This window comes from Lynx canadensis, chromosome A3, assembly GCF_007474595.2.
Source record: "Lynx canadensis isolate LIC74 chromosome A3, mLynCan4.pri.v2, whole genome shotgun sequence".
NCBI lineage: Eukaryota > Metazoa > Chordata > Mammalia > Carnivora > Felidae > Lynx > Lynx canadensis.
In genome coordinates, this window is record NC_044305.1 from 18,664,437 (window position 1) to 18,680,311 (window position 15,875).

Genomic DNA, 15,875 nt, shown 5'->3' on the forward strand with positions numbered 1-15,875 from the left:
GCCTTTGGGAGGCCAGCCACTGGCTTCTTCCCACAGAACACAAAGGGAGCCACAAAGGAGAGCCTGACCCTGAAGAACCGTGGGCTGGAGAAAGGGGCGGGGGCTCACCAATCTGACAAGCTGGCACATCCAAGACCCCCCGGAGCAAATCCCCCAAGGGGCTGTTCTCGTCCAAGTGCTGTGGAAAGCAAAGCCCATGGGTCGTCAGCACATCTGCTTTATATAGATGCATGGGAGGAGATGTCTGTGTGCGTGCAACAAACACACCTTAGGCACACACCCATGACAACACAAACACAGCAGGTGTATTGGAAACTGCGGACCCCACAGGGGTGTGACAGGACCGCAGGTGACTGGTGGCTGTGCATGCACAGGTACACCCGACACTGTGTGTGATCGGCATATGCACAAGAAGAGTCTGGGGACGGGGATTCTGTCGCACCAACATGGCTCTGCTCTCACCTCCCTCTCAGGCTCCAGGGCTGCGGGGCTGACCATCTCTTCCACGTAGTTTGACGGGAACCACAGCTGCTTCTTCCCACCATAGTCCCCCCGCCACCTGTGGAAGCCACAGGGTGCTGACCCCAGCAACCACTCCAAACTCCCACAAGGAGGGTATCCCTTGTCAGAGTCCCCGCACCTACGCCAGGCTGCAGGAGCAACGCTGGTGCGCAGGTATGTGGGACAGACACACCACGACAGCACAGTGGCAGGTGCACAGGGGGCCCCCGCCTCCCAGCCCGCCACACATGCCAGAGGCTTTGGCTCTGGGGACCAGGCTCACCAGCCACCTTCTTGCTTCTCCACGTTCTGGATGATGGCGCTCTTAGTGAAAGTCAGCTCATCCTCTCTCTGGGCCTTGTAGTCAAAGAGTGCTTTGACTGCACACTGCAGAGGGGGAGACACTGGTTACAGCAGGCAGTCTATCCTCGCCACTGTGCTGACGTGGGGCAGCCCACCCAGCATAGTCCTCGCCATGAGCCCTACAGGAGGCTCCAGGACACATGTGACCCAGGGCCTCTGCCACGGAAGCTCCTCAGGGTCCAGGTGGAACATTGCAAGCCCCTCAGCCCGGGCCACAGGGAGATTCTTGAATCTCCCCCAGAAGCCAGGGCTCACAGGCTAGGAGTGTCTGTAGGTGCCCTGGGTGCCTCCCCCAGGACCTGAAAGCCTATGGGCATGACTGGGACCCCATCATTCCTCATCTGGAAAGTAGGAGAAAAAACCTTGTCCCAGGCTCCCTGGCTGCTGAGGGACAAAGCACAACTCCTTACTCCTTAGAGAAAAAAGCAGAGAGAGAAAGGTCCTTTCCGAGGGATCTGCACGAGATAAGGGAGTGAGCAGCAAAGAACAAAGTTTCTGGCCCTTGTGGCCGACCCCCGCCCTGCTGCCACCCAGGAAGTAAATGAGACTTACCCTGAGGAGCAGTTTGGAGGGGTCAGTGTTGACCCCTAGGGACAGGGACTGGGAGGGGGTCAGCCCCAGGAGAGCTGTGGTCAGACACCAACCACACATCTCTCACAAGCTCTAAGGACTCGGAAAACCACAAACACCACTTCTCCACAACGACCACAGATGCACCCCTCCGCCCCCAGCAGAGAAATACAAGCCCAGAGCAGCCAGGAGCCTCTCTAGCTTCCTGTGCCCAGACACCCGAGGTCGTACCTTGAAAGTTGGCATAGGATTCGCCTCCACATAGAAGCCTGGGTTGCGGCCCTCATACAGGGCCCCGTAGTCTGGCTCCTGGAAACAGGACCGAATGGTAGACGTTAACACCCAGAGAGAACAGGGGCTGCTGGCTTCCCTGTGCCCCTCAGTCGGTGAGGCAGGCCTCCACATGGCCTTCCTCTCCAAGCCAAGTCTGCCCCCTCCCCTGGCACCTGGTCCACCGGCATCTTGGACCTTAGCAGCACGGCTTTGCCCTTCCCTCTCTCCCAAGTTCTTAACCCTTGAGGCCCACCCCGTGATTCTGAAACCTCTCTGTTCCCGAAGGCCCAAGGTGCTGCCCGACATTCTTGCTTAGTGGCTCGCTCACTCCCCACTGGGCGCCCCCACCCCACGCTGCCTATCCATCAGCCCAGCCCCGGGCCCCAGTGTGCACAGTCCTCTCTCTGGTCACCTGTGCTCACCAATGCCAAGTCTCAAGCAGACCTCCCGCCCTAGTCCCCATCAGTCCAAGTCCTGAGCCCTCTCTGTCCCCGTGCCGTCTGTGTAGCCTTCTACCTCACATGCCTCACCCTCATGCCTCTGCCTCCTGGAGCCAACTCCCCTGCCCTGGCGACAGTCCAGTTCACACCTCCTGAGTAAGCTTCTGGCCTTGGGCCTACCTTTCCCTGCATGAGCTCCTGGACCGCCTTACCCCACACCCCGGCTCGCGGGGGCTCTCTGCTCGAATGCCTTCACCTAATGCATGCCCATCCTCGCAGACACGTTCTTGTGGAGGACATTCCCTCTGGGACACCGTCCCGGCACCCACACCATGGCCCCTAGCTGGGCAGAGTGACCCTCCCAGGAGCTCCTACAACATCCCTGGCTTCTGTGTCCCACATACCGACTGTCCTGCCACTGCCCAGCAGCTAGCCCAGGGTCACCCTGTCCACCACGCCCCCTCAAGCACTGGGCCCTCACAGCTGTGCCGATCTTCTCCAGCGCCTCCTCGTTGATGGGATAGCGCAGCTTCATCTTGCGGTACAGTGGGTGCTTCTCATAGTAGCTGATGAGGTCCACGAGGCTGTCGAACTCTGAGTTGCCCAGGACCACCGTCTGGCCCTCCTGCTGGACGCGGCAATGCTTGATCTTGCCCTCAGCCCTTAACACAACAGCCACACAGGGTCAGGGCAGCCCAGACTCAGGCATAACCCCACACCACCTACAGTACCCCGAGGCCACACCCCTCACCGGAAGGAGATGGCGTAGGAGTTGGGCTCATTCCGTTTCCTCACCAGGAAGGCCCCATCCCGGGGGACACGCATCAGCATGTGCTCGGCCTGAGCTCTGGTCAGGCTGGCATGGTACCACCTGAAGATAGGCCCAAGTCAAGCCCTGGCCATCACCTCTCACGTCCCCCACCCAGCCCTCGGCCCCTCCCTCACTCTTTGCTCTCGTGGGCATTGGTCTGCGGGACTGGCTCTGAGAGGCGCATCTCAAATTCGTTGCAGCGTAGGGGCACCTGCTGGTAGTGTGTGATGAGGTCATAGAGCGAGTCAAAGACCAGGTTGTCTGTCAAGAAGAACTTGGGGGCCCCAGCGTCCTGCCGAGAGTGGATCCGGCAGTGCTGGACTTTCCCATTCCGCCTGAGGGAAGACAGGGAGGCAGTGAGGAGCAGGCCGGGCCCAAGCGAGGTACCTAAGTTGTTCGGGTGTGGGTGGCCCTGCAGGAGGGCTTCAAAGCACCCTGAAAAGTATATGTGTGTGCATGCATGTGATGAGATCACGTTCCATGGGAGAGCCTGTGACAGAGACCAACTACGGACCGTGGTGGTCTCTGGGAGGTGCCGCGTCAGAGTATACACGTGCCAGGAGTGGGTTACCAGAAAGAGAGTGTATAGTCGCCCACGAAGGTCTCGCTCTCTCGCACGAGGAAAGAGCCATCAGGGGCCCCGGTCTCGATGCAGTACTCGGTAAGCAGGCGCTCAGCGATGTGCCGCCCATCCCGTCCTGCCCCGAGCTTCCCGTGGAACCATTTCTCACTGGAGTGCAGCTCTGTGCTGCCACTGGCCTGTGGGGGGAGGGCAACAGCAAAGACACTCAGTGACTCTGACCCCAGCCCAGCCCCCAGCCCTGGGCTGGCCCCTCACCTCCTTGGGCTCCTCCTCATCCTCGTTGCCCTGGTCACTGCTCGTCTCCTCAGAGTAGTAGATTTTGCTGCTGGTCAGGACGAAGTAGTGGGGATACCACTCCTAGAAGACAGAAGTGGGGCCCATGAACGGAGCCCTCCTCCCGCGGTGCCCCTCCCCATGCTTGGCCTGGCCTGGCCCTCACGTGGTTCACAGGGTCCTCCAGGTAGAGGATGCCATTCTTGATGGAGTTGCTGATATCGTTCTCGGAGTACATCACTGATGTAGGCACCTCTTCATAGGCACTGCCCTCTGCCAGCTTCTTGTGCTATGGGGACAGGCCAGGACATGGCAGTGCCCCCTAGTCCCAGCATCCCTCCTCCTCACCCAGGCTGCAATGGCCTGGGAGAGGTGCTGGGAAGTGTGGGGGGCTCACCCCTACCTTGATAAGGATCTTCCTCTTGAGCTGGTTGGGTGAGGGGAGTCCATCGGCAGCGATGTCCACAGGCTTGGTAAGGAGTGTGTCCCCAAGCACCTTCTTGAAGTACTGTGCCATGTTCCTCTGCTGGGCAATGCTGCAATGGTCCTCAATGGACAGGATGACCGGGTACCTAAAGGGTAAGGAGCCAGTGCAGTGACAGAGGCCTTACAATTCTGAGGGATCAATGCTTAGTCCAAACACCCCCTCAGAGAAGGAGGTGTTAGGGACCAAGGCCCTGGAGGCCCTGTCTGTAAGAAAGCTACCCAGAGAAGATGCTGGCCTTGGTTGCTGGAAGGGTTAAGAAGGTTCCACAGGGGCACCAAAGGGTGCAACAGGAACAAAGGGGTGGAACCCCTGCAGACAGAGGTCCCCAGAGTTGGTCCAGCTATGGGGGCTCTCCCAGCAGTGCAAGAGACATCCCACACCAAGAAGGTAAGGAGAGACAGGAATCACCCTCCAGTTAGTTGCCGGAGCCCCCGATGATCCCTTCAGTGAGGCATGAGAGACTAGTGAGCACAGGTAGGGGTGAACAGGAATTGCAGGACAGCAGGTAGGGATGTGGACAACTCTCTGGGCTGTGAAGGGAAAGGGGTTGGTAGGACAATGGCCTAAAGAGACCACTGGGGTTAAGGAAGTGTTTTTTGCGGACGGGTAGAGCTTTAGTTTGCTCCACAGGCTAGAGAAAAACCATTGAAGAGGGTGGACCATGGATGTAAGAAACAGGGAGGGGCTTAGGAAGAATGGGTCAAGCAAACGGCAAGAGGACGAAAGAAAAATGGGGCATGGGGACAGGGCACTGGAGGGGACCCTCTGTCACAGGACAGAGCTGGAGCCAAGCTGACCCCAGCCCTCCTCCCTTCTCTCCCACTCACTCTGAGGCCACAAAGGCGTGCTCCTTGATAGTGTGCAGGACGTCTGAGAACTTGATCTTGGTGGTAAGGGTGTGTCCATGGTAAATGACTGGCATCCCATCTGGGCCATCCCAGCAGTCCACTGGGGAGCAACATGACCACAGTCAAGAGGGCAGGCCCCCCCAACCTCCTCCCCCAGCCCTGGCCCTCACGCACACTCAATGCAGCGACAGCCCATCCGCAGGCAGCGAGCGTACGCTTCCAGGGAGGACTCGCTGGAGAACTGGTCCCCGGTCAGGTATCTGGACAGGGAAGGAGAGGCAAGCGTGGTTGGGTGAATGCCTCCCTCCCAAGGGTGGGCCAGGTGGGGGCCAAGGGAGGCACTCACGTGTTGTGGGAGGAGGAGATCCAGTAGTGGGAGAGGGGGTTGTTCATGGTTTCTGGGCACACTGCATCCAGCTGTGAGTTCCACACACTGTTCTCTTTGGAGAACAGGAAGGTGACAAACTGTCCAGGAATGGGCAGGAAAAGAAAGCCAGAGTGAGCCCCTACCCCAATCTGCTGGCATGGCAGTGGTGGGAAGGAGAGAATGCTCACGGTCTACTGTGGTGGGCCAGGAAACCAGTGTGTGTTGGGGGGGGAGGGTGAGGGGAACGAGGTAGCTAGCACCCCTAAGGAGAATCTGGCTCCTGGGACCCAGGTGGGCTTCTGGTCGGCAACCCTCATTCTGGTGAGTAAAAGGCAGGGCTCACCTCATCCAGGAAGAAGTACGGCTCTTCAATCTCTCGCAAGGGGTCTCGGAGAAAGCTGAGCATAAATTCTTGCACCTGAAGCCGGTCGACGGCCCACAGCTCCTGGTGGGGGTGGGGTGGTGAGGAGCGCACGAGACGCGGCCCGTGACGAGCCCAGTCCCTACCCCCCAGCCAGGCACCCTGGCACCGCCGAGCCCAGCCATACCCCCTGGTACTCGAGGAGGAACTGCTGGAACTCAGGAAGGGACATGCGACAGAGCTCCGGCCGCTCCACCGCCCTGTGGGGAAGAAGGGAAGTACCTGGCAGCCAGCTGGCTGGCACAGCCCACAGACAGTGAGGGGCCCCTCGGAAGGCAGAGCCCAGCTCCCGGCCAGCACAGCTGCCCCAAAGGGTCCCGCATGGCTCACCCCCTCCCAATGCCTCCCATCTATACGGGGAGGGACCAGGGGAGAACCCTACCGCCCCACTTCAAACCAAACCTCAGGGCACTGGCTTCCAAGAAGGGGAGGTCCATCTGCAGGAGACAGAACCTGGTCAGAGTGAGAGCCCCTGGGGAGGCCATGTGGGAAAAGGGCTTTCAGGAAGAAAGGCTGGGACAACAGACAGGGGTGGGCCTCAAGAGGAGAAGAGCTGGAGAAATGGCACCCAAAAGCCCTCAAGCGGGGCAGCAGGGCTGAGGCAAGCAGGGCGGGGGCTGGGGTGGGAAAGCAGGGGCAGGGGCCATGGGAGGGCAGGTGGCTCATGCACCGTCTTCTGGGCGCTGTACATGAGGCTGCGGTACAGCTGAGCAAACTGCCCATAGGTGATGTCACTGCTGCGCTGCTCCAGGTCCTGCATGGCACAGGACAGGGCTCCGGTCAGGCCCACAGCAAGGGGCTCCCGGGCTGCCCCCACTGCCTGCCTGTGGATGGCCTGAGAATTCCCTACCGTCAGACGCTCTCGGAGGAAGCGCATGTTGGGGACCCGGTAGTTGACCTGGGACAGCATGTTCTTCAGGTCCTTGGCTGATATACTGAGGAAAGAGGGACATCCCCAGTGGCATCACCCAACCTCTCATGACCTCTGACCTATGGGCTGAGTCCACCTGGGGTTGGACAGGTAAGCACTACCCTTGGACCTATGTTTCTGATGGGGAGACTAAATCAGAACCCTTGGGGTGACCAAGAGAAGTCCCCTCCTTTCTCTGGGCCTCAGTTTCCTCATCTGAGCAAAGAAAAAGGTCATGATTCTGGCAAGAAAGGAGCAAACAGGCCCAGGGAGGTGGGTCAGGATGGGGGAGGGGAGCCAATCTTTAGGTGTCAGGCACTCAAGCCTGTACCTCTAGTCCCCCAGGCTCTCCCAGAGGCTGTTGGTCCACCCAGAACACAGGGAGGCAGCCTCCCCCTGCTGAACTTCCAGGCCCCGCACAGCTTGCTCACATATTCCCTGTGAGGGGCAGCTCAACAGTGATTCCTCCCCAGTCACCCTGGAATGCTGGGAGTTTGTGCCTCAATACCCAGAACTGGTGGCGGTAGTAGGGGCGGGGGAGGGCCTGCTCAGTGAACTACCACTGCTGGTGACTGGGCACTCTCCTGGGGTCTGACGGGAAAGTGTCCCTGCCCTCCGGGGCCCAGGATTTGGGGATAGGGGACACTGCTGGGCCCTGGCAGCAGAATGGAAAAGATGGGGGAAAGGGGAGCTTTCCCCTCCTCCTCCTGCTCAGGAGCCTGGCAGGCAGCAGCAAAACTTCCTTCCAGGATCCACCTCTGTACTGAGTGGTCTTAGCTGGTGCTGGCAAGTGCTGTTGAGCAAGTGCCTGCTCTCTGCAGGCACCGGCTCATCTCTGACCCCCAGTCACCAGGAGGGAGACCGTCAGGGTCCTTGCTTTGCAGGTTAGGAAACTTGCTGCATCACCAAGCTTTCCCTCTGTGGACTCTGCCATTAGCATTACAAGCTAAGCAAGCTATCTCTCTGACCAAAACACTTGTCTTGACCCAGCTAACCTCTCCAGCTACCACCCCCTTCTCTGCTCCCCTTCACAGCAACACCTTGAAGGAGCCATCCACACTCCCTTTCCTTCCCTGAACTCGCTTCTCCACTCCTCAAGGTCACCAACAACCTCTGTGCTGTCAAGTCCAAAGGGCACCCCTCTGTCTTCAACACACTTGACAAGGCCTGGCACAGCCGACCATTCCCTCCTCCCCAGGCTTCCAAAACTCCCCCCCCCCCCCCGGCCAGGTTTTCCTCTTACCTCACAAGTTGCTACTTCCCTTGGCCAGCACCTCTTCACCTCTCAAATCCCCAGTGTCCGAGCAGCCTGGGATCAGATGCTAGCCCTCTTCCCTTTTCGGGCTATGCTTACCCCCACCCCCCACCTCAGGTGATCTCCAGCCTCATGGCTTGTAGAAGAAACATCTCTATACTCCTGAGGTAACATCTCCTGCCCCAACTTCTCCCTTAAACTCACTCTACCCACCTGCCAACTCCATGGCTCTACCTGGACATCTAAGGGCGTCATAAAACTTAATACACCCCAAATGAACCTGTAAGCTCCCCAAATGTGCTCCTCCCATGGCCTTCCCCATTTCAGTCAATGGCAACCCCACCTTTTCAGATGCTCCAGCCAAAAAGCTTACTGTTATCCTGGACTCCTCTTTCTTTTGCATGCCAAAATCAATGGTAGGAAATTCTGTTGGATTCTATCTTCAAAATACAGCAGAGCTCAGGGGCGCCTGGCTGACTCAGTCAGTTAAACATCCAACTCTTAATCTCAGCTCGGGTCATGATCTCAGGGTTTTTGAGACCGAGCCCCATGTCGGGGTCTGCGCTAACAGCGCGGAGCCTGCTTAGGATTCTCTCTCCCTCTTTCTCTCTCAAAATAAACAAACTTAAAAAAAAATAAAACAAAACATTAGAGCCCAAATCCAACCACTTCCTTCCCCCCGCCCACTCAAACTCTCTCATCTTCCACCTGGAATGCTGAAGCGGCTCCCTGGCCAAGCTCTCCGGCTCTGCCCTGCCCTGGACTCTCCAGAGGCACCAGCATTCCTGTGCAACTCAAGTCAGGTCACCAGATGCCTCCCTTCAAAACCCTCTGTGGTTTTCCAGCTCTTTCACAGCAGCAGTCAAATGCCCTTACCATGACCTGATCTCTGTCCTCCACCTCTCCTTGGCCCCTCTGTCACAGGACAGCTTCAAAGGCACGAGCTTCAAAAGGCACCCCCTTACACACTACAGGCCCCTGACCCTCTCTGTAGGACACCTAGAGCCAGTTCTCCATGTCCTGTCTCTATCCCCAGTGGCAGGGCACACAGCTTGTAGTCCCTGGCCTCTCTCACCAGCCTGCACCAAGGCCATTAGAGGGCTTTCTGCAGGAAGTTACTTGTGCCAGAACCACTCGCCTGCCCCCCAGCTCTGCTAAAGGCAGGCCTCCCTGGGTCCTCTGGTTCTCCAGCAGCTGCTCAGAGACATGGCTACTGTTCTGGCTGCCCCAAACCACCTGCTGGGCTACAGGCACAGCTCAAAACCTACCGATCCTCACGATTCCGATCCACCGAATAGAACTGCTTCCTCAGCCACCTGGAGGGAGAGAAGCCTGAAGTGAGAACACTTCTCCAGGCACACAAAGGCCTGTGTCCCTGCCTCTGCTCCCTAGAACCTAATGCCTCCAACCCTAACCACATCAGGGGTGGTTCTTACCTTTCAATCTGCAGAGGTGTGGCCGCCTGCAATGTATCTTCCATCAGCCAAGTTAACCCCTTGATCCACATGTTCACTTCATCCTCAGATGTAGCTGTGATCAAGGGGTAAAGAGCTGAACTGAGGACACATACTTCCTGCCGAGCCAGGAGCCAGTAGATATTCCCTCTAACTACCCCCTACACCTCCCTCCTCCAGACCCTGGACTCCTACCTTGCAGGCTCAGGGTCTTCAGGCGGAACTCCATCCCATACAGTATGACAAAGCAGTGTGACTGGTCTGTTCGGAAAGCAGGATCCTCTTGGTAGCGATCAAAATCCCGTGAGGTCTTCCCTGGGCGGATCTCCTTGATTTCTCGAATGTCAACTAGGAAGACAGAGAAGAGACCAAGATCAGGCTGGGGTCTCTGAGTCCACACCAAAATGAGGGCAGCCTGGTTTCCTCACTCATTCCCATACTCTCCCTCAGGGAAGAATGACAAAGAGAGACACCCTGTCCAGGGGCAGAGCCAGGAATGCTCACAGTCCCACTAGGTGGTAAAAGAGAGTTGGGCTAAGCCTAAGGACAGGCCTCTACTAAAAGCTGAGCTGTCTGAGGGAGCAGACAGCCCCATCCTGCGTACCTTCCCTTGCTGAGAATGTAGGCAGGTCACTCTGACCTGGAAAAAAGCTGGACTCTAAGAGAGAGAGAAATGGGGACTAAGGCTGTTCTTCTGTGAGGACCATTTCCTGATACAAAACACACAAACTGTAAAGTCCCAGGGTAGGGCTAGGAAGACCCAAATTGTCTCAGGATCCACGGGAGAAATGAGGGATCAGGCCCAGGGGACTGATGTACCCCTGAAAAGGCTCACCACCTAAAGACATGCCCAAGCAAGTCTCAGCAAGAGGCCTGGCAGTGGGTATCCAAAGGGATGTTTCCCCATCCTGACTGTCAAAGGGCCTGGTGCTCCCCTGCCCTGACACAGTACACATCGGGGAAGCACAGGGGCCTGAATGGGAGACAACCTGCCTCAGCCACTAATAAGGGAGATGATGCCAAGTGACTCATTTAACTTCTTCCAGTCTCAGTTTTACCACATATAAGGCCAAGGGCTTGACTGAATTTCTCTAGTAAACAGGGTGGTAGAAAAACATACATGGACTCTGGGATCAGACTGCCTGGACTAGAATCCCAGCTCTACCTCCCACCAGCTGTGTGACCTCAGCACAGTGACAAACACTCTGACCCCACTGTTTCATCTGTTAACACAGGTAACAAGTAACAGTGAGAGTGCTAGTAAGATCAAAAGTCCTAAGAGCCAAAACTGCCCAGCCCTGTATGTGGCACACCGGAGCTCATTCAATGCAAGCTCCCTTCCTCTGCTCCCTCACCAAAGTATGCTTGGGGCACAGGTTCTAGCCCCAGGCCTGGAGAGGGCCCTAGCACTGCACACGCAGCACAGAGAAGGGCTGCCTCCCGCCACACACCCACATGATCGCCTGGTGCTGGCTGCGACCCTGGAGAGGGCAGACTTTCCAAGCCAGACAGAGACGGCTTTAGGGAAGATCTCTTCAAACAGAAGAAGCCTGGCTTACCACCAGAGAGGACTCTCCCTGAGCACTGCCCTGGCACTACAGCCCCTTCAAATGCTCTCAACCCAGACTGGCCCAGAAGATCTGGAGCCCGGAGTAGCTCTAGCACACTACGGTCCACCCCAGTGCCCTCCCAGCTCCAACTGTACACCACTCTGGCTGAATGCCCTAAGGGGTCCAGAACCGGGCCCTCTTCCTCCCCTTCCAGCCACAGGTGTGCCTCATCTATCCCACCTGAAATAGAGGCACTGCTTCTAGCCCCAACCCCAGCTGCTCCCATCACAGCATTACTGGCTCTACCTGGACCTCACTCCCTGCTCCCTTGCCTTCATCAACCCCTTAGGCCTGGTCCTCCTGCTGAAACCCCTGCCCTCACCCCCAAGTCCTCTTTACCCATGAGCCACCCTTCCTAAGTTTTCTGAATCCTTAAAATAACATTGTTCTGATCCTTCCCAAAGTTGCTCACTGAGGAGAACATGCTCCTTCTCTGGCCTTCAAGGCCCTTCTTGGTGGGGCCCAGTGATTTACACCCCCAGCTTCTTCCCTCCCATCTTTTCTGCTCCATCTAAACTCAGCTGGACCAAGCACAAGAATGGCCAGTGCTTCTTATCACCCATTGCGTCCCAGTCCCTAGGATGGACTGTCTACCTCCCAGGCTCCATCCTCTCCCTCCAAAGACCCAACTTGGAATCCTACAGCAATCACACCCATGACTCCTCGTGGCAATACGTGTGTATGTGTGTGTGTGACAGAGACAGAGAGAGAGAGAGAGAGAGAGAGAAAGAGAGAGAGAGAGAGAGGAGGGAGAGAGAGAACATTCCTCATCTCCCCCTAGGCCAGGCTTGCTGAAGGACTGAATGAACAAATGAAAAAAGCAGGCACACGGGTGGGGGAAGGGGCCACAAAAAGCGGGGGAGGGTTTAGAAACAAGGAGTTACACTCAGGTAGAAACAGGGAGGGTGGGGGGAACTGAGTCACAAAAACCCAGCCTGAGAAGATAGTTTCCAAGGATGAAAGGAGGAGCTGAACAGGGGAAATGCCCAGATCAGAAACTGCAGAATAACCACAAACCCTGCCCTTTGAAACAGAAACCAGCACACTTTTCTGGTGCAGAGCTGCTGTCATTCCCTCCCACACCTCTCACAAAGGCACACAACCTCACACACACAAATGCATCTATGCCAGGGCCTGCATGCTCCACAGCCTGGGCCCTTCCTCTCAGCTGCCCGCCTATCACTAGAAGTAGTCCAGGACGTGCCTACTGCTCGGCAGGCAGCTAGAGGGTCAGTTAAAAGCTTGGGGCCAGGCCTCATGGAGCCCTGTGTGGGTGCACGAGCACATGTGCATGCACATGCAAGCACGCGCACACACACACACACACACACACACACACACCCCACACACACTGCCAGCAGGCCCAGGAGAACTTCTGTCCTGTCCTGTGTTCCTGGGCACATTCCCCTGAGACTAGGCTGGAGGCAGAATGGGCTCCTGTCTAAGACAAGACCCAGGGAGGCCGAGCAGCTCCAGAGCAGCTCCAGGCCAGGTGTCCAAGTCTCCCCAGCTCCCGCTTAGCCACACTTGATCCCTTATACTTCCCCCACATAAGGAAGTGCCAGCCTGGTCCTGATGCCTTCCAAGTGCATCAAGGCAACAGCAGGCTAAAAAGGATGTAACGCCTGGTGAGATGCTCTACTACGTTCTTAAAAGTCATATCCTGTCACCTCCCAACCCCACTTCCCATCCTCCTGCCTCCCAGACAAACACAGAAAGGGTCTCCTTTCCTAAGAGAGCCAGGACTGGTCCGCCAGGGACTGCCATCAGGCGAGGAGACTCCCTGGGACAGGCATGGCCTCTGCCTTAGTTGGGGGGAGGGGGAGGCTGAGCCACCCCAGCTGTCTGGGTCAGAACTGCAGTAGAACAGGAAGGGCAGGGACAGAGACCCTCCCAGGACCTGGGAGCTTGGAGAGGAGAGGAGAACTACTTGGAAGAGCAGGAGAGTAGCACCCTGCTTCCAGAGTCCCACGACCCAGCACTCATCACCCACTCACAACCATGGGAAAACAATGTTCAAGGAACACTGGGGAAAAGAAAAGCCAGGGTACTGAGAGGCCCTCGGTAGGCTGGAAACAAGGAAGTGAGACAGGACGAGGGCAGAATCTCACAACCAGGGGGACTGTGGCCAGGCCAGCCTGCTGCTGTGTGGCACAAGAGAGTGTAGGGCTTTCACCAATGACAAAGGCCCATCTTCCAGCTCACTCCAACCTGAGAGGGCCTGGGGTTCCATCAGCACAATGTGGCCAAGCTCAGCCTGTCCGGAGGCATGGTGTGCTGGAGGACCAGGTTCCTGAGGCCCATGCTTTAGGAATCGCATGAGTATCACCACTCCAAGCATGGCTGTGGTGGACAGTAACAAGATAAAACTATCCCGGGCATTTAATCACCCACACATCCTCACGAAGATATAGAGACTAACCCTTCTCTAGAGAGGCTTTGGGGTAACCTGCACCTGGGCCAGGGACTGGCATCACATGCCAGCTCTGCGGGCTGAGGACCTTCTGCTGGCCAGGCTGCCTGGAACTCCGGGCAGAAGCCTGGGGGTCCTGTGGCAATCTGCCTCCTCCCACTCCCTCAGGAAGCCTGCCCTGACCATCCCCTTCCTGAAGGCTTGCCCACACCTAGCAGAGGAGAACCACCTAGCAGAGGTCTTAAATTGCAGCACTGGGCAGGCCCTCACTCTTTCGGCCTTGGTTTCCCCATTAGTAAACTGGCAATTCTTCTTACCTCACAGTGTTGCAGTAAGGGCTTTGCCAGGAACCAATGATCCCAGTGAGTCTGAAGGAGCTTTGACCCCTGCCTGCCTATGTGCCTAATGTGTTAACATGGAGTCCAAGGGGCCAGCAGCAGGGGAAACCAATGCAGCCATCTGCCAGGGCTTTGCTGGGAGTGAACCCAGACCTAGGAGAGGTAAAGCTAGGCCGCAGCTGCCACGGCCAAAGGAAAAGAATACAAGCAGCCATTTCCCTAGCTCAAAAAAGGAGTTCACGGGGATGGGGCACCATGGAGGAGTGGGGCTCCTGGGACCAAAGTTCAGATCAGTGCACGCAGACATGCTCTAAGCCAGGAGCTGCTTCTTGAGCCTGCAGTCCCTGCAGCCACAGCAGCCACAGCACCCCACCTGCACACTCATCAAGAGTCTGAGGCATATGTACCCTATGGTGCGGCATCAGAACGGGAGACAAACAGATCTGAAATCACAAAGATCAATTTTCAAATCCTGTTTCCAAGCGTATAGCTGGGCTTCAGTCTGCTCTCCTCTCTGGCAGACCATGGATAAAATGAAGGTTTTTGTTAGGACAGCCAATTGACCATCACATGCAAACAGACTATGACATAAAGATATTCACAGAGGAGACTCAACCTTGACCTGCCTTGACCACCCCAACCTTGGATTGATTTTTATGCAGAAGGAAACAGGCTCGTTGCCTGGTGGCAGGGGCCAGCTCTAAGCATTGAGGCAGAATGCCACAAGACTGAATCTGCAAAACCAAAGCTTGCATGACCAGACAAGGAAACCCCCACCCTTCTCTCCTCTTTTGGCCCAGGGACAGACTCCTTGCCACAGAGACTAAAGACCAGCAGTTACTCAATGCTGAATGGCTGGGTCAGGCAGGCTTGAAGAGCAACTGCCTTCTGGACATACCAGTAATGGCAGTCACTTTCCCTTTAAGAGCCTCAGTTTCCTCATCTGAGCCCCAGAACTGATCCCATGCACTTTGAGAGGTGGGTAGCTAGACAAACAACAAAGAGTACTGTTGCTGCTCTCAGGGCCAGCTTAGAACTTGCCTTTGTGGGAAAGTAGGTCCCTAACTCTGGGACAGCACCCAATCTACTGCATGAGGAGAGGAGAGGGTGCCATGAAGGGGACAAGCTAAATGACAGGCAGCCAGTTTGCAGCCTGAGAAGGGGTTGAAGACAATGACCATAGAGGACCTGTCTATGCTAGGCTCTTCTGAGGGAAGAGCTGCTTCCGGTCTTAGAATCCTGCTCCCCAACCCCTCCCAGACATCAGGTGGAGCCACAAGTGCCCCACCAGCCCTCCTCTTGCCCAGTACAGGAACAATAGAGAAGAGAAAGGGTATGGGGGGGAGGGGGAAGGGCGGGGAGGCACCAAACCTTTATCAGGGTATCTTAATGGATATGGCTCAGGAGAACCAGCCAATCCTGATCCATAGCAGATTTCATTCTACCCATGGTAGGCCCTGGGACAGGGAGAAGGGAGCCCAGCATCAAATCCAAGATTCTAAATTAGACCCAAGATTCTTGGTCAAGAACCAGTATCCTAACGTCCCCTGCCCCCAGTGAAGCCACTTTCCAAACAGCCCTACAAAGATAGAGGTCCTCCAAACCTACTGGTCAATTAACCACCCATCGGGCAAGGAGGATGTACAGAGAAGGATCATGAACACCAAACACTGGAAAGGCAGGCAGGAGGCACAGCCCCACCTCTGGGCCTCATTTTTCTCACCTGCAAATTGGGGTCACCACTACTGGCCCCTTCTTCATTGGGCTACTATGAGATGTCAATAAGAGACACCAAAGTGATCTCACCAGAAAGAGACAGAACGACATACTGAAAATTAAACCCCCAAATGATGAACATATGGCCAAGAACACCACCACCAGCACAACAAAAAAAAACAGAAGGAAGTGGCCCATATCACAAATTTCTGGATATGAAACATGCTTTCAGTGAAATATTT

The 15,875-nt window shown here is 56.4% G+C and overlaps 1 protein-coding gene across 3 annotated transcripts in view; it reads right to left on the bottom strand.

Annotated features, from left to right (window-relative positions):
- Positions 1-15,875, bottom strand: part of PLCG1 (phospholipase C gamma 1) — a 40,791-nt gene that overhangs the window by 10,240 nt on the left and 14,676 nt on the right. For all 3 annotated transcript variants that reach the window (XR_003967605.1, XR_003967604.1, XM_030309592.2), the window contains exons 2-23: positions 9,752-9,904; positions 9,539-9,632; positions 9,371-9,418; positions 6,788-6,872; positions 6,608-6,691; positions 6,340-6,374; positions 6,065-6,137; positions 5,860-5,961; positions 5,496-5,614; positions 5,324-5,409; positions 5,129-5,249; positions 4,218-4,386; positions 3,981-4,103; positions 3,797-3,898; positions 3,530-3,717; positions 3,093-3,293; positions 2,899-3,018; positions 2,629-2,809; positions 1,666-1,743; positions 785-888; positions 463-559; positions 109-178 (exon numbers count right to left, since the gene is read on the bottom strand). Coding sequence is in view for 1 of the 3 variants with exons in the window: in XM_030309592.2 (XP_030165452.1) it covers positions 109-178; positions 463-559; positions 785-888; positions 1,666-1,743; positions 2,629-2,809; positions 2,899-3,018; positions 3,093-3,293; positions 3,530-3,717; positions 3,797-3,898; positions 3,981-4,103; positions 4,218-4,386; positions 5,129-5,249; positions 5,324-5,409; positions 5,496-5,614; positions 5,860-5,961; positions 6,065-6,137; positions 6,340-6,374; positions 6,608-6,691; positions 6,788-6,872; positions 9,371-9,418; positions 9,539-9,632; positions 9,752-9,904 (2,433 nt within the window). In the remaining 2 variants the exon portion in view is untranslated. The remainder of the gene's footprint in view (positions 1-108; positions 179-462; positions 560-784; positions 889-1,665; positions 1,744-2,628; positions 2,810-2,898; positions 3,019-3,092; positions 3,294-3,529; positions 3,718-3,796; positions 3,899-3,980; positions 4,104-4,217; positions 4,387-5,128; positions 5,250-5,323; positions 5,410-5,495; positions 5,615-5,859; positions 5,962-6,064; positions 6,138-6,339; positions 6,375-6,607; positions 6,692-6,787; positions 6,873-9,370; positions 9,419-9,538; positions 9,633-9,751; positions 9,905-15,875) is intronic.